This window comes from Hyperoodon ampullatus, assembly GCF_949752795.1.
Source record: "Hyperoodon ampullatus genome assembly, chromosome: 10".
In the NCBI taxonomy this organism is placed as follows: Eukaryota; Metazoa; Chordata; class Mammalia; order Artiodactyla; family Ziphiidae; genus Hyperoodon; species Hyperoodon ampullatus.
Genome location: NC_136923.1, coordinates 69,025,052 through 69,035,197, shown reverse-complemented (window position 1 = coordinate 69,035,197; position 10,146 = coordinate 69,025,052). Strand labels below are relative to the sequence as shown.

The 10,146-nt window shown below is 50.4% G+C and overlaps 1 protein-coding gene across 1 annotated transcript; it reads right to left on the bottom strand.

The window, feature by feature from the left end:
* Positions 1-3,665: 3,665 nt before the first annotated feature.
* On the bottom strand, positions 3,666-7,210 carry PIM1 (Pim-1 proto-oncogene, serine/threonine kinase; the record flags this gene model as incomplete). The annotated part of the gene is made up of 6 exons (XM_079712327.1): positions 3,666-3,823; positions 4,583-4,759; positions 6,303-6,669; positions 6,762-6,812; positions 6,915-7,021; positions 7,129-7,210. 6 exons carry the CDS (start codon positions 7,208-7,210, stop codon positions 3,666-3,668), a joined length of 942 nt encoding a protein of 313 aa, XP_079568453.1.
* Positions 7,211-10,146: the final 2,936 nt, after the last annotated feature.

Below are 10,146 nucleotides of genomic sequence, written 5' to 3'. Positions count from 1 at the left end.
CCTCTGAATTTCTTTGTTTTACCTGTATGTCCTGTGCCTCACTTTACAGGTGAACAAACTGAGGTTCACCCTTCAAAGTCCAGTTGAAATGCTGCCTCCTCTTTGAAGCCTTCCTAGATCACCTCAGCCAAGGGCAGCAATAACTCCATCTGCTGCCTCCTTTGTGATAAGCACACATTTGTTCATTCCTTTTAAAATTTTATCATGAAATATTTAAGACAAACCAAAAGCTATAAAGTATAATGCAGGGACTCCCCTGGCGGTCCAGTGGTTAAGACTCCACGCTTCCACTGCAGGGGGCACGAGTTCGATCCCTGGTGGGGGAACTAAGATCCCACATGCAGCGAGGTGTGGACCAAAATATATATATATATAATGCAAATACCTTAGTCCTCACCATCTGGTTTATGAAATAAAGCACTGCCCAAACAGTTGAAGGCCTCTATGCAGATACCCCTCCCCAAATCACAACCTCCCTTCCTCTTCCCCAGAGGAAACAGCCACCATCCTGACTCTGGGAATTTATTGCCGTGTACTTCTTAGTACTTTTACTACATATAGAAGCATCCCTAAGCAGGATGTAATATTTGTTTGCATGTATGTATACCCATTATTTAACTGGATTTTCTTAATAATCCATTCAAGGAATATCTCTATTTAGAGATTAGTCTCAGAGGGTGTTATAAGGCCCAAGGGATCCAGTTAAGTAATGGTGGTAAAATCCAAGGCTGATTCCCAAGTCATGCTCTTAACCATTGCTCCCCTTTATATTCCTGTGGCCAGTCTGTTAGTTATCTGATCCCCTTTCCACACTAGATTTTAAACTGCCCAATAGAAGAGACTGTGACCTTTCACCCCTCCTATACAACCCCTAATATCTGGCACCCAGTATCTTGGCACTTACTATCTCGCACTCTTCTTCAAAGAGACACCATCTTCTATCATCCCTAGCAGTCTCAATAGAGGATGGGGAAACTCACTTCAAGGGAAAGAAGGGTGGGGCTTTGATAGATTTCAATACGTTTAGAGCAACTTTTAAGCCAACTGTCAACTTTACTGTAAAGGATGAGGCATGCAACCCTCATACTCCAAGAGATTGGGAAGAACAAGGAGGATAGAGAAAAGGGGAACTGAGAAAATCAGCCCCCAGAACTGAGAAATCCTTCCTTCCTCTCCTACCGCCACAGGGGAGCCGAGCTAGGGTTTGGGATCTAGTCCAAGCTTAAGGAGTGAGGAGTGACAATGAGTGAGCGGTATCGTGGCCTGGACCCTCAAACAACCTGACAAGACAGCATCTGGGCCAGTGTCCAAAGGGTGTGTGCATGCACCGAGGGGAAGGAGCAAGATGATGAGGAAGGAAGAACGTTGTAGACTGCTATTGATGCCGCTAAAGAAACAAGAAACGAATATTTACGAATACTTGACATGCACATTGAGTGGTACTCGCTCCACTGTTCTTTCAGGACGTAGTCAGGCCACGTGCACTAAGTGGATTCATGGATTCTACCATCTAGTTTAAACTGAACTCTCACAGAATGAACAAGAGGCTTAAACAGATCCCTGCAAAGAAACCACGGACTAAAAATGCTAATTATCCCAGCACAAGCAGTAAGAAAATGGCCGGGCTAACATTTCACCTACTCCCAATATAAGCTTTTTGTCGAGCACATTGGAGAGGAAAACTCTGTGTAAGTCAAAACAACGAATGCATTTCCACACGTCTATTATCAATGACTAAACTCAACACTAAAGATGAAGGGAAGTTTACACAGGTATATAGTTTCCCAGTAAACACTTATTAAGTGTACGTGCTCAGAATGTTTTACTAGTGGGAGAGACAATTGAAAAAAGCCTCAACTGGTAGTTTAGCAAAATTTTGGTATCTTCTAGGTCAGCCTTGTCAAGTGGAACTTTCTGCAATGACGGAAATGCTCTATTGTTCCACAGCTACTAGTCATCAGTGGCCATTTCATGAAATCTGACTAGCACTGGGAAACAGCCACATATGCCATATTAGCCCAGCTCTAATAGAATTTGCATTGGTAATAGAGGTTGGGATTGCATTGGGCCCCTCCAGCCAAACCTTGTCCACACAAGATTGGTTCATCTACCCTTTGGCCACACATTCATTTCAGAAAGGTGACTATCCCAGAAGTGCTACTGAAGGAAACCAGATTCAGGCTGAAAATTCCCTTTTTCCTCCCTGGATAGATTTGGGCACTTACCAGGTGTTCAATTAACGCGCATTAGCATGCCTCTGCATGGACAACACTTAAGCCACAAATTAAGACAAAAGGTATTTTATTCAAAAAACGCCAAGTATAAAAAAAAAAAATAAGATCTCTTTTATTCCCCTGTACAGTATTTCACTCAGATAAAACCAGCAGGCTACATGCTGCTCAAAACACAGCCCCAGAGAGGATCCGGAAGGCACACCATCCAGAACTGCTTTTCATAAATCTATCCTATATACACAGGTCAGCAGTGCCCCTCCCCCATCACCCACGGACCCCATGCCTACTTGGGTAAGCAGGCGAGGGGGCCTGCAGCAGTCAGGGAGCTGCAGCAGCTGTCCCGCCTGAGTCCCGTCACCCTATGAACAAACAGAGCAAGCGTTGCAGCCTTCCCCAAAAGGTCCCCAAGTCAGAGGAGGAAAGGAGAAAAGAAAACTATGGCGGCAGCTGTGGAAGCTTGGAGCAGGAAGGGAACCAAATAAATAAATAAATAAATAACATTGACCTCCAGGTTAGAATGCGCATCTTTCCAAGAAAAAAAAAAACAAAAAACCCAAAACAAAACAAAACAAAAAGAACAGGTAAAATAATTTAAAGGCAAAATTAAAAAAGAATTAGATCAACTACAACCCTTTTGTACACTACCATGCCAACTGTACACACATTTACAGTTTTTCTGTTGATTTGCATTGTTTGTGCATTTGTGTGTGTGTGTGTGTGTGTGTGAGGTCTTGGCTTAGAAACAGTTAAGTAAAAACCAAAAAGGAAGACCAGTTCACTTGGGAGTTTTACTAAAGGAGGTGGAAAAAGGGCAGGTGGCTCAGCATTTGGCCCTGTAGCCTCTTCCATGGCACCTTTCATATGAAGGATGGGGGGAAGGGGTGGGGGAGAAACAGAGGGAACCAAACCCAGGCAGATTTTTGGAGAAGCAGCAGGTAAAAGAGGCAAGTTCAAGTATTTCTCCCAGCACAGCCGGAGTCCCCACAGAAGGCACTCAGAAGAGTCGGAAGAGGTGACAGGGACTTAAACTGGTGCTAGTCCTATCCCACCCCAACCCGATTTCCCCCTACCCGACCCATCACGGCATTCAGCAGAACTCTTGATGAAGGGAACAGTTCCATGGCTGGATTCTGATCCACTCCCACCCCACCTGCCACCCCTGGGATTTTGCAAAGTCCAGCAATGCTGGACACCGATGAGAAGGAGAGCTTCTATGGGAGGAGTTGAGGCCTAGGACGGCTGGAGTGGAGTCTCTTCCTCCCTTTGGGAGGCAGCCTCCAGGGCCTGGGGTCTGGAATGAGTTGTAAATGTTGTTCCTGTATCAAGCACTGTCCTGCTTGGAGAGAAGTGTCACTGGTACTTGGGAAGTTGGAAACAGACACTTCCCCTCCCTTGAGCATCTGACAGAGAGGGGAGAACCTGCCTGAGAAGCTATTTGCTGGGCCCTGGCAACAGGCTGTGGAGATGGATCTCAGCAGTTTCCTGGGGCAGGAGGACATCTTGCATCCATGGATGGTTCTGGATTTCTTCGAAGGATGGCCGATCTGATGGTCTCAGGGCCAAGCACCATCTAATGAGATGTTGACACTCTAGAGAAAGCAAGATAGAGGTTATGAATGACTCACTTGTTTTTGCAGTGCAAAGGTCTTCCCACTTTGCTTCCCAGGGGCCCACAAGTCAGGGATCCAACAGAGACCCTGCCCTTTCTAGAACGCTTATTCTTCAATGAGAAGGTATTAACTAACACCTAGATGCTCCAGTATGCTTTCAGCTAAAAAACAGCTCCTCTCTTAACCCTGTAGTTTTCAAACTTCAATAGCTAGGGCCTTTCCCACAACGCCCACTCAACAGAAATAGGAAAGATGATGCCAAGAGATTTTGATGAGACATCACTAAGCACGATGAGGTGATTCAATTCACCTACCAACTTACAAATATGAACACCACCCACGATGAGGTCACTGGAACCACAGTATTTAAGAGAGCCTGCCTTAAGGGAGAAGGCTCAAAGAGCCCTCAATTTTTCACTCCCTGGCAAAACAGCCAGGAGTTGAGGGATCAGGAGCCTTTGGTTCTTAAAAAAAAAAACCTTTCAGTGAAACTCAATGGTCTTCTCTTAATATTCTCACACATGCTCTTCCTCTGACCCCCCACCAAGGCACCCTCAAATGCAAACCATTTGATTCCTGCAGACCAGCTCTCAAGTGTGAATCATTTGCCTAGAATTCTAAGGCAAGGGCCATGGTATCTCCTGGAGACTGAAGCTCTCCAAACTCAAAGACCATCCCTGAGGACTAACAGCCTCGTGATTCCTGCTTCTCCTCAATAAAGGGCTTCGCAGAAGTTACCTGAAGAGACCCTCTGCCTGAAGAAAACTTGGCCCCTGATGATCTCCTCATCGTGCTCAAAGGGAATATCCCCACAGACCATATCGTACAGCAGGATCCCCAGAGACCAGACGGCTGCCGACCTGCCATGGTAGCGATGGTAGCGGATCCACTCTGGAGGACTATACACTCGGGTCCCTGCAAGCCAGGGGAATAGGAAGGAAAACATACTTTTAGCAAAAATAAAACATAAAGCAACTGAGAGGTATGCTGAGTAACTCTTAAAAAAAAAAAAAAAGGCACCACCCTACTTCTCTCAGCAGCTGGGTGAATTCCATTCCCCCCCCCCAGGGCTAAAAGGAGTGGATGAGAAGCTTATGGCAGCTCTCCAGCCCAAAGCATTACCCACTTCTCTACCAGCTCAGACCATAAACAGCTCCAAGAAACAAACAGGGCTGGCCACAGACCCAACGCCTGAAGCCTGTACGTGGTAGGACCACCCTCAATGGGAGGAGGGGATGAACATCTGCAAAATTAAGGGAGGTATCCCACAGACTATCCTTAAACTGCATTAAATGTCCTTGCCCAGGAGCCGGGTGAGAGTCTCATCTCAGATATGATCCAGGCAAGGACACTTGTACAGTATCCTAAGTCAGGGTGCCCCTTGAAAGGCCTTCCTCCCCACCCTCTGGACGTATGCATAGACACCCACACCCCTTCCTCCCCACACTGGAAAGGTAGAGAGGCAGGGCTGGCTTCAGACCACGTGATTCCTGTTTACAAACTTTGAGTTGTAAAAAAAAAAAAAAAAAGTGGGACCATCTCGCTGGTGCTCACCAGGGGGCAGCAAAGACTGGAAGGAAAAAACATGGGAGGACCCGGCCAGCCATTAACTGTTAAATACAAAAAAATGCAGCCCAACCCAGCGTCCTCCAAGGGCAAATAAACACAAACCACAAGCCCCAGTCACAAGTTTTGAAAGGCTGTCGTTTGTTAGGTTAAGCCGCTCAGATGATGACCCACCCTCCCGTGCTTTGATCTCAAGCTCTCCATTCCTTCTTTTCTCAAAGAACCCTCTCCAAGCCCCTCCCTAGGATAGGTTTTCATCCTCTCTGCGGAGACACCCAACTAATTTTCAAACCAGCAAGAGATCTTATTTCACAACATTCATTCCCGACTCCCTCACCCCACAACACCAAAAAAAAAAACCCAACAACAACAATGAATTATTTAGCGAAACTACTGTTTCTATTCCTTATTCGTCCCTAAATCAAAGGGGAGAAAAAAAACCTGCAGCTCTAAAAACTACCTTACCGAAAACTAACTCCCTTATAAAACAAAACAAAAATGACAAAACCGGCGTCAATTTTCATCTCTCCCGCTCTCTCCTCCCCCTTCCCCCTCCCATCCTTTTACTGGCGGGGAAACTGGGTCAGACTTCAGAAATCTGGGCTACGGCCGGTTGCCCGCAACCTCTTATTCATCGGGAAAGCTTGGAACCCACTGAATTCCACTTAAAAAATAAAATCATGCCAGAAACATTACAGGTTCAGCTGGCTTGAAATCCCCGGCTTTCCTACGCTGGGAAGCTCTCCTTCGCCCCACCCCTGCTAGCATCGAGCCAAGCGGCCCGATGACCTTTACAAAGGGCCGGAGAGGAAAGCCTAACCAGGCCTCCAGGCCAGGCCGAGTCACCTGGGCAGTTCCCTCCCGGGCAGCTCCGCCCCCAGGCCTGGCTCACCATCGAAGTCCGTGTAGACGGTGTCCTTGAGCAGTGCCCCCGACCCGAAGTCGATGAGCTTGAGCTCGCCACGATTGAGGTCGATAAGGATGTTCTCGTCCTTGATGTCGCGGTGAAGCACCCCGCAGTTGTGGCAGTGCCGCACGGCCTCCAGCACCTGCCAGAAGAAGCTGCGGGCCAGCTCCTCCTGCAGGGCCCCCCTTTCCGTGATAAAGTCGAAGAGGTCTTGCACCGGCTCGGGCCTCTCCAGGATCAGGACGAAACTGTCGGGCCTCTCGAACCAGTCCAGGAGCCTAATGACGCCGGAGAAGCCCGAGCTCACCTTCTTCAGCAGAACCACTTCCATGGGCACTCGGGTGCCATTAGGCTGCATAGGAGCGAGGGGCTGCGTTAGGGCGGGAGTCGAAAGGTGCCCCTCACCCCACCCATCCTGGAGGTCGCCCCCTCCAGGGTACTCACCAGCTCTCCCCAGTCTGAAATGCGGTCCTTCTCCACGTGTTTGATGGCCACCTGGAAAGCCCCCCAGAGAGCGTTAGGTTCCCTCGCCCGGGCCAAACACACCCGTGCGCCCCCCGTCCGGCGCGCCCTCCCCGCGGCGGGCCGCCCACTCACCGGCAAGTTGTCGGCGACACGGATGCCTGAGTAGACCGAGCCGAAGCCGCCGCTGCCCAGGAGCGGGCCCACCTGGTACTGTGACTCCAGGGGCTCCTTCTCCTTGCCTAGGAAAGGGGGAGTCACAGGGGACTCAGTGCCGGCCCGCGAGCCCCCAGCTCCCACCCTGGAGGTCCAGCCGCCACTCCATCCTCGGGTTGGGGGGGGCGCTCACCGGGCGCCAGCTTGGTGGCGTGCAGGTCGTTGCAGGGCGCGGCGCGCAGGTGGGCAAGAGAGTTGATTTTGGACAAGAGCATCCCAACCTCCAGGATGTCGGCGTAGGGACGGTGTCTGGAGGAGCTGCAGCAGGAGCTGGGGCTGGGGTTGTGCCGGTGGCTGTGCCTACGGCTGGGGCTGAGGCTGCGGGTGGCGTTGCGGCTGCGGCTGGCGCGGAAGGCCGAGGGCGAGTCGGAGGACGACTGGGGGCGCTGCCGGGGCTGGCGGCTGACGGACACGCCGGCGGGGTCAGGCAGCACAGAGGGCGGAGGGGTGGGCGGCTCGTGGGGATTGTGCCGCAGCGCCGCGGCACAGGGAGCTTGTAGCTGCTGCTGCTGCTACTGCCGGTCCCGCCGCCGCCGCCGCCACCGCCGCTGCCGCCAAGTCCTCTCGGGCCTCCTCCGCCACCGCGGCCGCTGCAGCAGACACCCGGCTCGCCCTGCCGCCAGGAGTAAAGGGGCGGAGCGCGCCGGCGGGTGGGGGCGCGCGGGCGGGCGGGGATGGGGCGGGGCCTCTCCGGGAGGCCTAGGCGGGGAGCTGGGCTGCCGGGCCGGAGGAGGGAGGAGAGGGGGTGGGGAAGCGGCGGGACAGGGCGACTCCCCTCCGCCCCCGCCCCTCGCGCTCAGTCGCCGCGCCCCGGCCCCGCCCCCGCCGCCGTGTCTCCAGCCAACCAGAAGCCGATTGATCTGCATAACACGGCGCGCGACGCCCACGCCCCCGCCCAGCTCTCGCGGTCAGAATGGTCTCTACGCCGCCACGACGTGGCGGGAAGGAAAAGGCGCCAAAATGGAGGGGGAGGGGCGCGGGGCGTGCGGGTAGGCGGGAGCTGGGTGTCGAGCCGCTAGGGAGGAAGGATGGGGAGGGGCGTATCGATTCAAACCCAAACAATAACAAAGCCATCAAAGGCCGCCCGAGGCCGGCTCTGTAGCTCTCCGTTTCTCGGGGTTTTTGGGTCAAGGGCTCGAGCTGGAGCATAACAAGTTGCGCAGAGACGACGGGCGTTGGTGTCTCAGGCCGGGCGGCCGGCGCGCCGGGGTGTGAGGGACTGTGTGTGGGGGGATGCCGACGAGGGTGGTCTTTATGTGTGACTCAGACGCAAGACCTCCAAGTCGGCTTGGGCGGGTTGACCACGCGCTGTGGGCTCGGCTTGGATCTCCCGGGGGTTGTGTGTTGGGAGCGCGTAGGGGGCGAAGGATCTGCAAGATATGAGTCACGGCGGCTTCACGGAGGGAGTGGAGGTGTCACAGGCCTGGAATAAAACGGGGAGAGCTCCGCTCACTCGGGGGATGGGTCCAGATCGCGGTTGTCACAGCCGGTGAAAAGATCAGCCCCCAGATTCCCTAGCAGATTTTTATTTTTAAAATGCTGAAAGGTTCCAGTGAATCCTGATGCCTAAGAAGTGATGTGTGTCAGAGTGCCCTGTAAAGAGGAAATCACGAAGCAAATGTTAGTATTGTGATGCCAGATGCTGTCTCAGCCCCTTCTGTGAGGGCGGGAGAGAGAAGAAAATTCCTCATCTAAAGCGAGGGTGGGAGGGCGCGCTTGATTTAATCAGAGTTTTCACGTTGTATTCACCTTTTCATCAGCCTGTTATTACCAGTCAGGCAATACTAGCAATTATTGGCTGTCCCCGAGTCTTGACTCAAAGGAAATCTGCCCCCCTGCCCCCCTTGGAAATAACATGGAAACTGACCAATTCGACTTTCATCCTTTGTCCTTTTAAACTTCTTGTAGAGTTGATAACGACGTGTGAAATTAGTAAATTAAAATTCTATGTAATCCATAAATTGAATTGTCAGGGCCTAAGTAATTGAAAGCTAACTACATCCTATTTTAATTTTTTTCAAGTTCCTGCCACTTAAAGGAAAAATGAGATCAAAGGATCTGTATAGCTGCAGTCATTAATGAATTTAAATGTTTCATAAAAAGTTTTCTACAGCGCTTGTTATATTAAAATGCCCAGATATTTCACAACATATGAAATATTACATATTTTCCTTTTGTTTATGTACTGTGGCCTAATTCATTCATTTTTGCTGACTAGGAGAAAACCCAAGGGAACAAGAATTATTCCTTTTACAGATAGGAAAATGAAACATAAATAGGATGATACAGGGTGATACAGCTAAGAGAGGAAGAGATTAAATGACCCAAATTCAACTCCTGAGTATTCAGAGCTCTTACTGGGGTCTAAAACTGTCCTTGGCACTGAGTAAGACATCAAGTATCAATGTATGTGACCCCCACCTCCCTCCCCTCTACCCCCCCTTTCCTTTCATAAGCCCTACTGGACTGTTCTCACTTGTTCCCACTCACCTAGCACTTTCCACACTTTCTGCCTTTGTAGAGGCAGTCAACCTGTTCTGAGAATATCCTCTCCTCTTCACTTTTATTTAAACTCTTCCCAGACTTCAGGACACAGTTGTAGTTCCACCCCAGATTGCTAAAGAAACACCAAGCATTCTTTCACTGTCTATTCCACTTATCTGACAATCATGTGTTTCTTTTTTTGGATTTTAAAAAAATCTATTAACTTTTCAGTTATTCATATCTTGTCTTCCCATTCCTTGAATGAATACTTTATCCACCATTTGTTAATGAAGGGGAATCAAAATGGGTCTCAATAAAAAGGTCATGATTAGGGCTTCCCTGGTGGCGCAGTGGTTGAGAGTCCGCCTGCCGATGCAGGGGACGCGGGTTCGTGTCCCGGTCTGGGAGGATCCCACATGCCGCGGAGTGGCTGGGTCCGTGAGCCATGGCCGCTGAGCCTTGCGCGTCCGGAGCCTGTGCTCCGCGGCGGGAGAGGCCGCAACAGTGAGAGGCCCGCGTACCACAAAAAAAAAAAAAAAAAAAAAAAAAAAAAAAAAAAAAAAAAAAGGTCATGATTAAAGTCAATTTATACCAAATTTAAGTGAATTAAGTGGGCTTAGGCAAAATAAAATAAAGGTTAAGAACAACATTTAACCTGAGTTAGCCT